Source organism: Amblyraja radiata, chromosome 7 (assembly GCF_010909765.2).
Source record: "Amblyraja radiata isolate CabotCenter1 chromosome 7, sAmbRad1.1.pri, whole genome shotgun sequence".
Classification (NCBI taxonomy): Eukaryota; Metazoa; Chordata; class Chondrichthyes; order Rajiformes; family Rajidae; genus Amblyraja; species Amblyraja radiata.
Genome location: NC_045962.1, coordinates 11,160,291 through 11,179,081, shown reverse-complemented (window position 1 = coordinate 11,179,081; position 18,791 = coordinate 11,160,291). Strand labels below are relative to the sequence as shown.

The window sequence follows — 18,791 nt, the reverse complement described above, 5'->3', positions numbered from 1 at the left end:
CAGCTAATCTCGGAGCTGCCTGCGAAAACTTACCGGGAAAAAGTGCTCCGATCGCGGGGCCTAGGTACTCGCGGTAAAGTGAAGCCGCGGTCTCAATTAATAAGCGGCCAATTCGCGATCGCGGAGCCACGGATCATCTCCACGGGCGTGGGGGGGGGGGCGCTGTACATATTGCCGTCTATAGCGGTCGTTTTCAGACCCCGATAACGGGAGAAAAACGGAGGGATATCGATCGCTCTTTACCGCGAGTACCTAGGCCCCGCGATCGGAGCACTTTTTCCCGGTAAGTTTTCACAGGCAGCTCCGAGATTAGTTGTTAAAGACTTATTACTCTACTACAGGCTGGCATTAGTGACAATGTTTAATTGACTGTGTTATAGTTTAGGCCCTCAATTTCATTAATGAATGAATGAATGAGTAATTGAGTGAGTGAATGAATGAATGAATGAATAAGGAATGAATGAATGAATGAATGAATGAATGAATGAATGAATGAATGAATGAATGAATGAATGGTGAAATTAATTAAAGTCCATACAGATAGATTTTCATAAATTCAGACTTTAGTCTTACCTTTCAGTTAGAGTTGATTCATGGGGGCCTTCTTTGTGTTCCAGCACATCAGCAGGGACTTTGAAGGCTTTCTTGCACTTTAATCCACCGCAGCACTTTCTTCAGCCTTTTTAATGCTTTTCCCACTAAATACAATTACCTGCTGCAAGTTTCCACGACATTTATTCCACAGAACAACACATCGGAATCTCCAGTAAAACAGGCATCTGTGAAGCCCCCTCAGCCATTTTCTGTGCTAGCCTGAAACAAAGCGCGTGATTGGCCAACTGGCAGACAACTCAATGTTAAATGTGCTTTGATTGGACTAAAAAATTCCCGACATTTTTCCGGTTTTTCTCTAATTTAATAAAAAATGTGCAAGTCTTCTTCATATCGAGTTTCAGGGGTGATTTATATGAATTTTTTTACACCATATGTGAAAATTTCATGTAGTTTGGTGACGGGTCACGAAACTGCAGAATAAAGCTCCTCGGCCCACAGCCTAAGAGGAGGGTTAACAATTTGACTTCTCATTAGAACTTGGTTAAGTTAGAAAGCCAACAGTGTTTTAAGTTGCGAAGAAGAGAGAGATGGCGAGAACAAAAAAATTGTTTTATTTTCTCCAAGATTTACCTTTCTCTGCACCATTAAACAGGCTTGTTTTCTAACTTTAACTAATTCTGATGAAAGATTGTCAACCTAAAACATTAATGGGCCTGTCCCACTTACGCAATTTTTTCGGCGACTGCCGGCACCCGTCATAGGTCGTTACAAGTCGCCGAAAATTTTCAACACGTTGAAAATCCAGCGGCGACCAGAACAAGGTACGACTCTTTGAGCGACTACTCACGACCATACAGGCTTCACCCCGCGAAATGTCGCCAGGGTGTCGCCTGTATGGTTGTGAAAAATCTCCACAGTCGCCCAAAGAATCGTAGCGTCTTTCTGGTCGCTGCTGAATTTTTAACATGTTGAAAATTTTCGCCAACTTGCAACGACCTATGACGTGTGCCGGAAGTCACCCAAAAAGTTGCGTAAGTGGGACAGGCCCATAACTTTCTCTGCCTATTTTCCAACATTTTCAGTTAATATTTCAGGCGAATATTTGTTTTTTCGTAGAGCAATATTTTGGGTTAGAGATATCTACCAATTCAACCATCGCAAGAGCAGTGGCAGTTGGCGACACATTCATGATAAAAGTGGAGGCAACTTTCTCCACAGATGCCTGACCCGCTGAGTTCCACTAGCAGCCATCTTTTTTTGGCATAACAATAATGAACTGCCTACAATGTTGCAACAAGCGTGATAAAATGGTGTAACTTATAAGCTGATTGTGTACTGTAACTGGTTGTTCGTTATCCTCATTATTACATCATTGGCCCGTGAGATTTCAGAAAAACATATTTTGGTCTCTATTTTAGTTTGTGCCCCAAATAAAATAGTTTCCCCCTTCTTGCCTTGCTATTTGCCATCTAAATCCTTTATGCCTCATATCCTTATCTGTTCAGAAGCACTCTTATTTTACTCCAGAATTTGAAAGCTGAGAAGACCTGAAAAGTCACCTATCCATGTTTTCCAGAGATATCGCTTGAGCCACTGAGTTAATAATAATAATAATGGATGGGATTTATATAGCGCCTTTCTAATACTCAAGGCGCTTTACATCGCATTATTCATTCACTCCTCAGTCACACTCGGTGGTGGTAAGCTACTTCTGTAGCCACAGCTGCCCTGGGGCAGACTGACGGAAGCGTGGCTGCCAATCTGCGCCTACGGCCCCTCCGACCACCACCAATCACTCACACACATTCACACACATTCACACACAGGCAAAGGTGGGTGAAGTGTCTTGCCCAAGGACACAACGACAGTATGCACTCCAAGCGGGATTCGAACCGGCTACCTTCCGGTTGCCAGCCGAACACTTAGCCCATTGTGCCATCTGTCGTCCCAAAGTTACTCCTGCACTTTGTGTTTTGTTCTGTTGCAGATTTATTTTCAGAATTATGGCAATCTCTTCTTCCATATGAAGGCAGATAAAGCTCCCGGGCCTAATCAAATGTATCAGTGGACATTGTGGCAAGCTACAGAAGAAGTGGCAGGAGCCCTTATTGGGATATATATGAATCATAATTAGACACGGGTGAGGTGCCGGAAGAATGGCTAGGACTGCAAGATATAGGCTGGGAATTATAGACCAGTGAGCCTATTGCCTACCTGTGTGGTAGATAGGTTACTGGAGAGGATTCTGAGGAGTAAGATGTATATGCAGTTGGGCAGGGGCTGATTAGCGATAGTCTATCCATTGTCCATTGTCCCATTGTCATTTTGTACATGAGAGATCACGTCTTACAAATCTAATTGAGTTTTTTGCAGAAGTAACCAATAAGGTTGACGGGTGAAGCCATAGACGTTGTTTATATGGACTTCAGCAAGGCATTTGATAAGGTTCTGAATGGTAGGCTGCTCTGGAAGGTTAGATTGCATGGGATCCAGGGAGAGTTTGATGTGAATTGGCTTCATGGAAGGAAGCAGGGGATGATGGTGGAAGGTTGTTTATTGGTCTGGAGTGCTGTGACTAGTGGGGTGCCTCATGGATTGGTGCTGGGCCCACTGTTGTTTGCAGTTAATGCCAACAATTTGGACGTTCACAGGGCCCTAGGGAGTGTTGTTGGGCAGAGGGATCTAGGAATGCAGGTACATAGTTCCCTGAAAGTGGTGTCACAGGAAGATAGAGTGATCAAGAATGCTTTTGGGTACTTTGGCCTTTATTAGTCAGGGTATTGAGTATTAAAGTTGGGATGTTATGTTACATTTGTACAAGACTTTGGTGAGGCTGCATTTGGAGTATTGTGTTCAGATTTGATTGCCCTGCCATAGAAATAGTGTTGTTGAGCTAGAAAGAGTGCAGAGAAGATCTACAATGAAGTTGCCAGGATTTGAGGGCCTGAGCTGAAGGAAGAGGTTGGGCAGGCTAGGTCTTATTCCTTGGAGAGCAAGAGGTTGAGGTGTAATCTTATAGAAGTGTATAAGATTATGAGGGGGATAGTTTGAATGCACAGTCTTTTACCCAGAGCAGGGGAATCAAGAAGCAGAGTTCATAGATTTCAGGAGAGTGAAAAGATTGAATAGAAACCTGAGGGACAACATTTTCACACAGAGGATGGTTAGTATATGGAACAAGCTGCCAGAAGAGGTAGTTGAGGCCATTGTTCATAGACAACAACTTGGCATTCAACACCATCATCTCCTCCAAACCTTGTTGCCAAGCTCAGGGAACTGGTTCCGTTTGCAACTGGGTTCTTGAATTCCTCATCAGTATGGATCCTCAACATTCCTCGAAAATCATCAGCATCTTCAAGAAAGTGTGTTTAATCCCGGCTCTACTTGCTTTATACCTATAACTATGTAGCCAACCATCTTTAAATTAGCTGACGGCACCACCGTTGTTGGACGTATTATGCATAATGACGAGTCAGAGGATAGGAGGAACTACGAACTGTCCTGGTGCCACTGGGGATTTGGGGATTTATTTTATTTTTGCACTATATTAGGTTTTTTATTTATTCTACTTTTTTGTTTATTATGCTGTCCATTGAGGACTGTATTTACAAACCTGTTGTGCTGCTGCAAGTAAGAATTTAATTGTTCTGTTTCAGTACATATGACAATTAAACACTCTTACTATAACAACATCTAAAATACATTTGGACAGATACAAGTTTAGAGGAAAAGGGGCCAAACATGGGCTGGTGGGACCAGTATTGATGAGGTATTTTGGTCGGCATGGGCAAGTGGGCTGAAGCTGTATGGCTCGATTACTCTTTTTTCACTAACGTGGCATTCTTGAGGACAATCAAGTGAAAGATCCATGTTTCAGGAGGTGCCAGATAAATGTGAAGCTTGAAGGATTATATGTTGCAAGATACTTTAATCTAACTTGCGACAACCAAAAACATCAATCTGGCCAAAGATATCTCATGAATCAGGCATTAAAATATTGGAATGCGATTTAGCTAATCATTTGAAAAATCTGTGTCAACTAAATATCATCTTTGACGTAGACAATAGTGCTGGAGAAACTCAGCCGCATCCGCTGAGTTTCTCCAGCACTTTTGTCTACCTTTGATTTTCCAGCATCTGCAGTTCCTTCTTAAACATCTTTGACGTAGCATGTTCACTTAGTTTACAGTTGAGTTGTTTGTTTTAGATAAAAATGTAAAATAATAATCCATTAATTTTTCAATAAAAAGATCAGTATGTACAATTATTTTCTGCCATTCTTTGCTGGACTTTAATTCACCAATTGCAAGTTTTTTTGGCAGTGTGATTATCTTGCCCAGATTAAAGCAAGGGCTTTCAAAGGATTTTCTATGTTACTGAGAGTGAAAAGAATCATGTGCTTTGTTTTAAACAGATATTAATGTTTTATTCAAACACGTGCAAATATGAAATTCTGAGATTTCAGCTTTATTTACCAGCTATTTTAGTTACATCCTCAAGCACTTCACTTCATTGTGGGCTGTTCTATTTAATTTGCACACATTATTTAAAATGGGTACAAATTATATTCCAAGGTTTTAAAGTATGAATGAGGAGATTTAGTATTCTTGTAGGTTGTGATTAAATGCAATTGAAAACTAAATCTTCTTGTAACAGCTAATCCTTAAAGCTCAACATTTGTCTGCTACTTTTTAGAAAGTAAATCTATGTAATTACTTTTCCACGCGAATATCACAAAATATCTAAATGTCGGTCGGTGTTCTTCCAAAAACATAATCAGAATATAATCTGAATATTGAGTAATAATTTTCATTAAATTGAATAGAGTTCACCATTGAGTAAATATTCGGTACATGTAATGACATTTTAAGTCATGAGTGCTTACTGTAATGCTTTGACAAAACAATTTTAAACACAAATAAAAGCAAAGTACAGAAGATCCTAAAAGTCTGAAATAACACAAAATGTTCAGCATTTTTGGTATAATGTAATTCGAGGTAATCAACTTGAGCTTCTTGCCGAAAGATTCTGAAGATAAATGACTGCAGATCCTGGAATATGGAACAAACAGACAAATTGCTGGATAATTCACAAGAGACTGCAGATGCAGGAATCTTGAGCAAAAAAAACAATCTGCTGGAGGAACTCAATGGGTCAAGTAGCATCTGAGGAAGGGAATGGACATTTGATTTCTGAAGAAGGGTTCCAACCCAAAACATTGTATGTCCACTTCCCTCCATAGATACAGCCTAATACACTGAGTTCTTCCAGCAGCTTGTACTTTACTCAAAGTGCTGGAAGAACTCAGTGGATCAAGTAGCATCTATGCAGGCAAAATATTTATGGTTGCGAGTGTAGAGGTAAGATAGCAAGTGAGAGAGAGATTAGTAGGCGAGTGGTAGAATCAGATGAGGTTGGGGGTGTTGCACAAATGTGCAGATAGTTCCAGGTGGCGGTGTCATGAAGTCAAAGTGCATACATAGCTGCAGGTTGCGGAGTTCAGACAGTCCATAGAGTGCTTGGGAGGTTCTCAAGTGTTACAGGCAGTTAGGAGGAATACAAGGACTTTGGGAATGAGGCCTGCAATGAGAGTGGGAAAGATTGAAAGTGAGATTGGTGAATTGAGGTTCGGCTGTAATAGTGAATCAATGCTGTGCGGGACGCAGCCAGGAGGATGAACTTACAGGGATCGAAAATCAACATTGTACTACTAAACATGCCTACCTGGAAGGTATCCACATCAATCACTCCCAGGAAACCCTTGTCCAATTTCCCCTGCAATGAAATGTAGGCAATGGTGCCATTCTTGTGCCACTCTGGGTAACTGACACAGAAACTGCACTGGGGAACAAGGATAACTAATACCATAAATACACATCTAGATTTCCAAAGTAGTGCAAAATGATCCAGGAAGGCATCTTTAAGAAAAAAATATTTTGAATCTCATAATGCTGAATAAAAAGCAACTGAGTTTACAGACCAGTTGGTAATTTTGCTTTGGTCTCCACAGATGCTGCTATTTTGAGCCTTTTCTATTGTTATTTTGGTTTTAAACAAACTTCCGTGTGATGTGTAGCCCTTACAATTGCCAGCAATAAAATGCCTGTGTGCGTACCAGCTATGCAATCAGCTTGTACACCAACTATCTTCCTAAAACTTGTACAACATTGTTTGAAGCATCTTGAGTGCTCATTTATGACGGTTTTGATTTATTTTTATGTTTTGCATGGTGGCGCAGTGGACAGCTAATAGAGTCACTGCCTCACAGCGCCAGCGACCTGGGTTCAATCTTGACCTCGGATGCTGTCCATGTGGAGTTTACATCTTCTCCCTGAGACCGCATTAATTTCCTTCAAGTCCTCTGGTTTCCTCCCACTTCCAAAGAACTGAAGATTTGCAGGCTAATTGACCTCTGTAACCTACGCCAAGTGTGGATACAAAATGTGGGGTAACGTAGAACTGGTGTGAATGGGTGAATGATGGTCGGCATGGACTCGATGGGCCGAAGGGCCTGTTTCCAAGTTGCATCTTTCAATTCAATCAGTCAAATCACAGAAATAAATAAGAAAATTAAATTCAACAAGCTATGCAATAACAAAATAAAAATTGTAGCAGCAAATTTAACCGTGCATTGATTCAGACAAATGGAAGTAGAAAGTCAAAAGTCCGCTTCTTATACTCATTATTCTACCTTTTCTGTTGAAAATATAATAAATAGGATGCCTCACCTGTTCAATTTGGATACCATTATCCGCAGTGGACATTTTTAAACCAATTAATTCCTAGAGGTGAGATGAAGAGAGATTTCTTCTAAATACAGTATTGAATATTAACATCTTTTCTCATAAACAACCTATTGGTTCAAGGAGAGAATAAATTAGTAACTAAGTGATGGTAAGTTTCTGTCACATTGGAGCAGGTTAAGAGGAGCTGTTAATTTTTAAGTTGTAGCACTGATGATGATTTAAACTACAGAATAAATAACTATTTAATGAAGTACACTACTGTAGGTCGTTGTTTTCTCACTTGTATTTTTTCACAGGTGATACAAGAGTCAACGCACCTGATTGAAATGGCAAATTCTATATATGACGAGATCATTCAGAGTCAGAAGTCAGGTATGTTACAGTAATAATTTAGATTGCTACCACTTTACGAATTTTATGATGGGACCAACTATTCTCAGTATGTTGTTGATTGCATCTGTATATTGCTGCATGTCTGTGCATTGCTTCAGTGAAAGCTTCTGGAAGCTGTCTCTCTTTATCGACAAATAAAGGAAAGGTCTCGACCAGAAAACATCACCTATTCCTTTTCTCCAGAGATGCTGTCGAGTTAATCCAGCTTTTTGTGTCTATCCACTATAAACAATATTGTCTTGCACAATGTCATGTTCTTTCAAAAGTATTTTTGCCCTGTTAACTGAAATTACTGGCAGTCTCCAGCTAACAACAGCATTTAATTCCTGAGACAGATTTGTTCATAAGTCGGACATAAACAGAAGCAGCATGTGACGGAGGATCACAGAAAAAGTTGTGATGGGAGAGCGAGCAGTTGTGGGAAGAGTGGCCACCAGTCAGCTCACAGACTCAGTGAATGAGCAAGTGAATCTGCTTAGTGCTCCCAGCTCTGCTCAGATCGATACAGTCCCAGATTGTTGCGGCTCTGTGAGGAAGGGGTAATGATGGGAGGACATATAGAAATGCTGCAACCAGAAAATCCATCCCCATACTGTGAGTCTCCCAAACTGTCGCCCGTATAGACAGGATGTCCATAAGTCAGGCGTTCGTAACCAAGAAAGCACAGCTAACTTCCAGTAGTTTAAAGACAAGTATTATGAGGAAAACCTATGACGTTTAAGAAAGAAGTGCATATGCTGGAAAAATCGAAGGTAGACAAAAATGCTGGAGAAACTCAGCGGGTGAGGCAGCATCTATGGAGCGAAGGAATAGGTGACGTTTCGGGTCGAGACCCTTCTTCAGACTGGCTTATGACATAGTGATACTGTGCGTGAAAATTGAGAAACCATGTGGACATGTGGCAAGATTTGGCGAGATATGTGTTTCAGGCAACATGCAGGTAGAAGGGATTAGTTTATTTTGGCATGTTTGGCACAGAAATGTTGGGCCAAACGGCCTGTTTCCATGCACTATTGTTCCATATTCAATTAAAACTGCACAAGGGAAAAAATAGACCCCAAAGTCATTGGAGCCAAGCAACTTACCTAAAGAATGGAGACAGTAAAGAGAAAATGTTGTGCAATGTGCAGGTTACAATAGATACATCAGAACTGATTAAAGAATTAATGTTGTATCTCTTCAGTTCCAAGGGGAGACATTTCAACCATACTATAACACCAACATATAGAATTGGAGAGAATGTAAATAGCGACCGAACTAGAAATGAAACACCAGATCTGGATCTTAACTGCTTCACTCTAAGCAACCAGCAGCACCACATAATCGCTTAGCGGGGGTCAGGCTGTCAGCAGATAACTGCACATGCAGATTTGATGAACATGCTCATTAGACAGCAGGTTACTGTGAAAGTTGAATCCAGTCTGAAGGAAGAACTATTATGCAAGAGTTAACTGGAGAAAAGTACAACATGGTGGAGCTAACCTAAATCAGGCTAGAAATGTTGGACAGCCAACAGAAAGAAGGAGATGCATGAAGTGCAAGATGAGATGGAACTACAGCCTAAGTGGCTTGGATATTGCAAGTACTGCGGTTGCCAATAGAAGTGCTCTGTGAAAAATTGAGTATTGTGTGGATTGCAAAGTGATGTCTGTAAACAATAGACAATGAATAGGACATGGATTGGATGGGATGAGCTGTGCACAGAAAAAGAATAACGATGTTAGTGTATCATTGGAAAGTAATATACTTGGCGACAAACAAGGTTAACTCTGGAAAAAACACATGCTAGATGTATGTATGGCAATATTTTGTTGCAAGGGTAAACTAAGTTAGGACCAAGGTATATAATGTCCTTCATCCTGACCTGACAGGTGTGGTGTGCCTGAGTGATTGGTATTGTTTTATCATTGCCATGTTTACTGAAATGAACATTTTTGACTGCCTGCTATCCAGTTATACTATACATGAGTACAATCCAGCCATACACCAGTACAACACAAAATGCAAAGAGAATAATATCAGAGTGCAGAATATAGTGTCACAGTTACAGAGAAAAAGTGCAAGGTCTGCAATGAGGTAGGTTGGAAGATAGGACTGTAGCCTGATAACAAAAGGGAAGAAGCTGTTCCTGAACAGAGTCATCAAGCTGTGCAGCACAGAAACTGCCGACCCAGTTGACATGTTGAGGCCATCTCATTTGCCTACATCTGGCTAGGGCAGAATCGGCAAGCAAGGAGAGGGTCGTCTAAATTCAGCTGAACTCTTCTCCTGATGCAATGTATGGAGGACAATCCTGTCATAACCAATGCTCTGTGTTATCTGAGAAACAAATACATAGCATGATGGCATCAGAGTCCATTACAAGATCTGGCTAGTGTTAAGTTATATCATTGTCCAAGTAAGGGCCTGCACATATGTCTGCAACTGATATCAATTAGTATGTGTTGGTCTGACCACCGCCTAATTCACTCTATATTTCCCCACCGACACGTCGGCATCTACCTCAATGCAAGATCATCATTGTTGAAGTCCTGAAGAACCTCACAAAGGTCGCTCTTCTCTGAGGATGTTTCACGCACAACCTGTCAACTCCCAGCGAACAGAACTTTCCGAGTGACCACTGCGCATGGACTGCCCTGAATCCACCACGTATGATACCTGAGAAGCAAATCTTATCTTCTCTACCTTGAGGAACTGGGACTTGTTTGATGAAAATGAACTGGAGATCAAGGAGATAATTAACTAGAAACGTAAGACTATCCTGAATGAGTAGCTCCACGATGTCTCCAAAGAAAAAGTGCAGGAGGCTCAGCAACTTGCTGACCACCATGACACGTGAATTCTTCAACACATTTATCAATCATCTCTGTGTTTATTCTGGTTTTCAAATCCTTGCTGCTCAATTTCAACAATATTCTCTAATTCTACAAAGCTTCAATATTTCAAAGCTCCTCCAGCCATGGAACCCTGATTATCACAGCAATCACGACTTTCCCTCTTGAGGCCTGGATTCCATATTCTGGAGTCCCCTTTGTAAGCTTCTCTTTTCCCACTCCTTTCAGATACTGTTTAAAATCTATCTTAACCCAAGATTTTGGTCACCTTACCATATATTATCTTATGTGGCTTGGTGTCGCATTTTGTATGATGCTGCTTCATTGGGATAGTAAAGATATGATTAGATTTCAGATTATGCTGCCCGTTTTTAATAATCCTTGGATACAATTTCCAGTCACCACAGAGAGGTGGACATTTTTGATCACGGGTGTCATAAAGTACGCCAGTGAACACGAGAGGTAGTTTTTACCCGTTGCAAATGAGACGACCAACATTTTATTTTTCCTATTTCTCATCGACAAAGTCATCCTTTTCCCTTCAGGTCATTGGGTCATGCTCTTAATTGGCTAGTCAGGAAATGATCCGAAAATGACAGTTCTAAAGTTGCTCTTGTTTGTGTCTTCAGTCTGCTCTACGCTCTTTCTATTTTATCCATAAAATATTTAGGAAAGGTTGTTGGAGCTAATACCTTACTGAAGCTGTTTGAGGACTTCATCCAGATCTATATAGTTAAATAATTTACAATGCTTTGTCACGTTGCTCTCAATTGCCACGTTCCAGGCACTATAAATTGTGTAAATTATCAGACAACAGCTGCACCAGACCTTTTAAGCATAGATTGAAGGTACTGCATGGAGGATACATGGAGGATAAATGCCAAAGGGAAATAAAGACTTACAAATTCCTATGGTAAATGTTGTCCACTGGCTTGCAGCCCACTTTGTTCTTGTTATCCATATTGGGGTTCATTGGAGCTGAACCACCAAAGCAAAATATAAAATATGAATGAGTATCATACACAGTGCAGTTTAGGTGCTAATGTCCAAGACATTCCCTCGAGGGTTCTGAATGCTATTCTATAACAGACTCATGGCAATGAAAATCCATTCCCAGATAGGAGATTACTAGGTACAATTAGTTTTTGCGGTCTTAGTTATTTTTTGTGTATTCACAGCAGAGAAATTACCCATAATTTAGCCAGGAAGTTGAGGGAAACAATTGTGTGATAAACGGAAGTTGTGACAATTAGGGATCCTTCCACTGTTAAATGTATTACAGGTGCACAACCTTTTATCCGAAAGCCTTGGGACCAGACACTTCTCGGATTTCGGAATTTTTCGGATTTCCGAATGGAAGATTTTTAGCGTAGATTAGGTAGGTAGCGCGGGCGGCTTGAAAAGTCTGGAGCGGCTGCCTCCTCCCCGGAGACCGGGGAATCATTGTAAATCATTGCTTAAATGTTAGTCAGTTAGTTTGGAGGGATTTTATGTGGTGGGGGGGGGGGGGGTGAAGGGGGAAACTTTAATTCTTAGTCCCCTACCTGGTCGGAGAGGCGGGGAGCGGGCAATGCCTTACCGGGTCGCCGTGCAGTAAGCTCCGGAGCGCTGTGGCCTCCGACTCCCAACATCGCGGAGCTGGGGCTGCGGGCGTCCGGCCGCGGGCGGCGCTGGATTTGGAGCGCCGCGCAGCCAGGGGTAGAGTTGCCGGGGTCGGAGCTCCAACCGGCGCCGCCCGCGGCCGGAACTCCGCAGCCCCAGCTCCGCGATGTTGGGAGTCGGCGGCCACAGCGCTCCGGAGCTTACTGCACGGCGACCCGGTAAGGCATTGCCCACTCCCCGCCTCTCCGACCAGGTAGGGGACTAAGAATTAAAGTTTCCCCCTTCACCCACCCCCCCCCCCCTTCACATAAAAGCCCTCCAAACTAACTGACTAACATTTAAGCAATGATTTACAGATGTTTAAGTGTCTCCCCGGTCTCCGGGGAAGAGGCAGCCGCTACAGTAGTACAGACCTGGGTTGACCGTGGGTCGTTTCGGGTCAAGTTTGGCGCCAAACGCGAGCTTTGGTGTGCAGACGACATCCTGGAAAAAATGTCCGGTTTTCGGAGCTTTTCGGTTTCTGGAAATCCGGATAAAAGGTTGTGCACCTGTATATTGTATCCTGTATATTGTATTCTTTATCCAAAATGAGAAATTATATTCCTTTGAAAATCGAATCATTTACACATCCCAAGCAATTCAAATGTTAATTATTTTGTTAGTTTAGTTTCCTGAAAAGTAATCACTGTCGCTTATGTCTCACTAACATGTTAATTATGTTCTCATATGTTCAACAGCACTTCAATTTCACGAGGACCTTCATAATTTAGGGAAAAAAGAGGGATTAAAGGAACGTAAGTTAAATAGAGCATTTGAAAGTTTCGCATGGAATATCACCGTATTGAAGGTAAAGTAATAACTAGATAATCTTCTGCAAATATGTTAATTAATTACATCTTAAAATGTAACAAACTGAATAACAGCCCTTTTCATTCTGAACACTTAAAGAGTTCAAAGTAGTTGATTTACTACATTATACTATCTCGTTTTGCAGTACAGCTGAAGAAAAGAAAAGTACAGCACAGAATGGAAGCCAGGGAATATTTTCTTTTTTCCTTCCATCATGAAATAATATTTGATACAATCACATCAGGTTAAAATTATAATGAAGCAGAGTTTTGCCCCATAACATTGACAATTCCTTTTTTCTCACAACCTGAATTTTTGCAGTATATTATTTGTTGCTTCAGATACTAGCATCTGCAGCATTTTGTGTCTCCAAGTTGAAAAGTAACTCTTTTGGATCAGCCCAAATCATAGCTGTTTTGAAATACTTAAATGCCTGTTCTTAGTTCAGTTCACTTATTTCCCAAATCTTGCATCTTATTAACTAAAGCTTCCATCTTCTTGGATGGCACCCTCCCATCTATCTATCTCAAAAACTGCATGCACGTGACTAGATCTGTGCTAACTCCATCCACCTCCTACTCTCCTCCACCTACCCTGTACTCTCCCTACACTTGCACACATCCTGTAGTTGTTTGGGTGCAATTATCCTGCCACTCCATCCCAGAACCATCTGGCCAGACATAGCAAGGAATCAGCAGTGACCATGCCTCTCAACCAGTGTATTGTCCCTTTAGCATCCTGCCAGCCTCTGACAAGTGGCAAGGTGGTACATAACTGTGCTGGACTTTGATTTCAGGAGTACAATTTCATAAATTCACAAATTATAGGAGTAGAATTAAGCCATCCGGCCCATCGAGTCTCCTCCGCTATTCAATCATGGCTGATATCTGCCTCCTAATCCCATTTTCCTGCCTTCTCCCCATAACCCTTGAAACCCGTTCTAATCAAGAATGTGTGTATCACTGCCTTAAAAATATCTGTTGACGACCTCCACAGCCCTCTGTGGCAATGAGTTCTGCAGATTAACTACCCTCTGACTAAAGAAGGTCCTCCTCATTTCCTTTCTAAAAGAGCACCCTTTAATTCTGAGGCGATGACCTCTGGTCCTAGACTCTCCCACCAGTGGAAACATCCTTTCCACATTTATTCTAAGCCTGTCAATATTCTGTAAGTTTCAATGAGGCCCCCCTCAACCTTCTAATTCCAGCGAGTACAGGCCCAGTGCTGTCAAATGCTCATCATATGCTAACCCACTCAAAACTGGAATCATTCTTTCAAAGGGTTAAAAGATGATGAAGCATGTTATTGTGTCAACGAAAAAAGGGCTTTGTCCATTATCAGCTTGTGGTTTAATGGACCCAGGAGTGGTTGCAGAAGCTACTAATTCAATATCACCAAATATCTTTGAACTGAAATAAATGTTCAGACAAAATCCAGCCATGAATCCAGAAGTGGAAAAGTACAATCCATTTACGTTTACTGTTAGATATAGGGGCTACATTTTGCGTACTGGTGGTTCCAAATATGGAGACAGTCAACAGGCCAGGCAGCATCTGTGGAAAGTGAAATAGTTACCATTTTAACTCAAGGAATCTTTAGCAGATCTTAAATTATTAAGAATTGTTACAATCTAATTATACTGCTCATAATACTCAATTTTCTAAAGTAAGAATATTTGCATATTTTTCATAAAGGATATGTTGTATTCAAACATTGAAGAAAGGTAATGTTGAAATGTGCATAGATGATTTCCATGTAGGCCAAGTTGCTAGGTTGTAGACAGATAAAAAATTAATTTTTAAACCTGAAGCAGCATGTGCACAAGGCGTAGCTATGGGCACAAGCATGGGCCCCAGCTACGCCTGCCTCTTTGTCGGGTACGTTGAACAATCCTTGTTCAATACGTACCAGGGCCCCATCCCCGACCTCTATCTCCGTTACATTGACGACTGCTTTGGGGCCACCTCCTGCACCTACACACAACTGACTGACTTCATCCACTTCACCACCAACTTCCATCCGGCACTCCAATACACCTGGACCATTTCCGACACTTCCCTACCATTCCTTGACCTCACCATCTCCATCGCAGGGGACAGACTCCTGACCGACATACATTACAAACCCACTGACTCACATGGATATCTGGACTACACGTCTTCCCACCCTGCCCCCTGTAAAGACTCCATCCCCTACTCCCAATTCCTCCGCCTACGCCGCATCTGTTCCCAGGATGAGACATTCCATACCAGGGCATCGGAAATGTCCTCGTTCTTCAGGGAACGGGGATTCCCCTCCGCCACCATAGATGAAGCTCACACCAGGGTCTCATCCATACCCCGTAACACTGCTCTCTCTCCACATCCCCGCACTCGCAACAAGGGCAGAGTCTCTCTGGTCCTCACCTTTCACCCCACCAGCCGGCAAATACAACACATAATCCTCCGCCATTTCCGCCACCTCCAACGTGACCCCACCACTTGCCACATCTTCCCATCTCCCCCCATGTCTGCCTTCCGTAAAGACCGCTCCCTCCGCAACTCCCTCGTCAATTCTTCCCTTCCCTCCCGCACCACCCCCTCCCCGGGCACTTTCCGTTGCAACCGCAAGAAATGCAACACCTGTCCCTTCACCTCCCCCCTCGACTCCATTCAAGGACCCAAACAGTCGTTCCAGGTGCGACAAAGGTTCACCTGTATCTCCTCCAACCTCATCTACTGCATCCGCTGCTCTAGATGTCAGCTGATTTACATCGGGGAGACTAAGCGTAGGTTGGGCGATCGTTTCGCCGAACACCTCCGCTCAGTCCGCTATAACCTACCTGAACTCCCGGTGGCTCAGCACTTCAACTCCCCCTCCCATTCCCAATCCGACCTCTCTGTCCTGGGTCTCCTCCATTGCCAGAGTGAGCAACAGCGGAAATTGGAGGAACAGCACCTCATATTCCGTCTGGGGACCTTGCGTCCGGATGGCATTAACATTGAATTCTCCCAATATTGCTAGCCCTTGCTGTCTCCTCCCCTTCCTTAACCCTCTAGCTGTCTCCTCCCACCCTCCCATCAGCCCGCCCTCGGGCTCCTCCTCCTCCTCCCCTTTTCCTTCCTTCTCCCCCCCACCCCCATCAGTCTGAGGAAGGGTTTCGGCCCGAAACGTCGCCTATTTCCTTCGCTCCATGGATGCTGCTGCACCCGCTGAGTTTCTCCAGCAATTTTGTGTACCTGTGCCAACTCAATGTCACTTTTGCTCGGTGGTGAAAGTAGCCCGTTGCTGTTATTGGGCTCACAAATATGGTGTGTGAAATAGTTATGAGGAGACATAACCTATTGATAAGTCATCAGTATTGCATGTCAACTGTGAAACGGAGACAGGGAAGAGTCACGCAGAACATCTTTCTATTCTCTTTCTGATCCGATTACAGAAGACTGCTAAAAGGCACGTTTGTCCCATTAGAACCCATAAGTGCATCAAATGTCTATTAGAAACGGCAGTACAGATGTACGCAAGTAATCCCTTCTCAGTCAATTTTCTTTCACTGTTGGCATACAATGTTGACCTTGTACCTTAATGGTAATATCTCAGTTGGGGAAGTTAACAGGCGCAGAATCAGAATTTTGTGGTGTATTTTGAAGTTCCAAACTATATGTCTCATAACAATTTAAAAATACAGTAGAAATTGATGTAAGCAATCCATTACTTTGATAAAAATGTGCACAGATGAAGTTGTTTTTGGATACTGTTACAAACATTTTGAAATTTTGAATAAAATGTTCACAATTATTATTTGGGCTTTGAGCCATGACATTTGAGGAAATATATGTCATGTCATTTTTGCTGAATGCCAGAAATGCCATCCTGAAGTATTTCCAAGTTGTGTTTTGATATCAAGTTTTTATATTTTGTCTGGGGTTCAAATATGTTATTAACTTTTTTTGGTGCAAATTTGGCAGATAAATATATTTATAAACATTTAAGATACCAGTGAATGCAAATAACCACAATCCTTTGACGTATGCAGGGCCAGGGGGAATTGCTGAAAAATGCAAAGAATGAGGTGCTGGAGAACATGAAACAGATTCATACTGCTTATATCTCATCTGGACTGAGCAAGTCAGGAAGTGAAAGTGCAGAGATGAATTCCAAACAAAGTCTTCAGGCAATAAAGGAAAAAGAAAATGGAGAGGACATTCTAACAGTCACTCGGTCCCCAAAATAGTCACCGTGGTTTGATTATGGAGTCAAATCTTTTGCTGTTTGGACATAACAACCAATTTATTCCCGTGGACTATACTGAACATACTAACAAAGCCTTTATACAGCATTGGAAAGTACAGCACTAACTATTTAAAGCACCGAGTTTTATGGTATATACCACAATAAAATAGTTCAAGAAAAATCATATTAATGTGATCTTTCTAACATTCCTAAACTGCCTTTGATCTTGCATTTGTAGCCCATTTAAAACAAAGGTAGCACATACTGCAAAATCACAATTGGCATGCACTTTTCTTTATATATTTTTTTGATAAGTTATATAGATATGTGCTTTTAAATACATTTTAATGTGAACATGAACATTGTACTGTACATTTAGTGTTAATGCATTAATATGTTCTCCTGTGCAAAAAAATGTATGAAATTGCTTTATTTTTAAATGTTTGTTATGTAGATTGAGGTTTGTGTCAAAATTGTACTGAAACATCATACTCTATAAACATTTGAAAAAATAGAATAGAGTTTTGAAGCTTCAGAAAATATCAATATTAAATCTTAACAAAGGCTTACAAAAGCAAAGCAGGAAATTGAATTTACTAACCAAGAGGAGTAGGGACATTGCCTTGTGACAAATAAACATTGTAACAATAATAAAAAATCAGTTCTCCTCGAATGTTGACTAAAGGAACCATCTGCAACACTGCATATCTTTCAATTTATTTTCAGATACCCTAGATACCCCTGGAAATTTGCATATCCCTTAACGAACTGGCTGCCTGAGCAGTACATGAATCAAGGAGAAACTTGCTTTGATTCTTGGTAGAGTCTCCCATACTGTATGTACCTCAGCCAGTGTCTCAGTGTGGGTGAAATTGGTCATGGTTTTCACTATCCAGTTACCCATGCTAGACATATAGGTTATGTGTGAGAACATGAGAAATAGCTTATTGCTAATCTCAGCAAAGTGAGTGAATATTCACTAAGCTGAAATACAATTTAGTGCATATCCTCAAAAGAAAAAAATAAAATAAAATGGAAAATAAATTGCATGACGTATTTTGCAGATGTTGTTTGATGCTAAAACAATATTTTCAAGGTTGCAGACACTGACCTTTTACTTGTGTATAATGTTTCCAAATAAATGATTTCTTTGAAAGGGTAGGACTTTATCATAATTATTAATGGAAAGAGCAACATAGATCATAATGAAATTGATATATATGAAATTATATATAGGTAGGAAGGAACTGCAGATGCTGGTTTAAACCGAAGATGGACACAAAGTGCTGGAGATAACTCAGCAGATCGAGACCCTTTTTCAGACTGAGAGTCAGGGGAAAAGAAAACAAGAGATTATAGTGATGAGAGCTGGTGATGTGGAGAGATATAGAACATATTACAAGTTTGCGGTTACAGGCGACCCCAGTGTTATCAGTAGGGCTGGGGCAGTTGCATTCTTATAAAATAGTCCATATCACGATTTTCAGTAACATTTCACATAAATCCCGTGAGAAGGAATGTTATCCTGTTTCTCAAATCCTGTACCTCATTGAACATAAAGTGGAAAAGTTTTTCCTTTCACGGCCTCAGAGCTACATTG

The 18,791-nt window shown here is 41.5% G+C and overlaps 1 protein-coding gene across 1 annotated transcript in view; it reads left to right on the top strand.

Moving 5' to 3' along the window:
• The window catches only part of plcl1 (phospholipase C like 1 (inactive)), a 226,992-nt gene extending 208,642 nt beyond the window's left edge, over positions 1 to 18,350 (top strand). Inside the window, exons 4-6 of the mRNA XM_033023696.1 lie at positions 7,598 to 7,673; positions 12,868 to 12,977; positions 16,995 to 18,350. Of these exons, the coding sequence (XP_032879587.1) occupies positions 7,598 to 7,673; positions 12,868 to 12,977; positions 16,995 to 17,192 (384 nt within the window). The 3' untranslated portion in view covers positions 17,193 to 18,350. The remainder of the gene's footprint in view (positions 1 to 7,597; positions 7,674 to 12,867; positions 12,978 to 16,994) is intronic.
• The last annotated feature ends 441 nt before the right edge of the window (positions 18,351 to 18,791 follow it).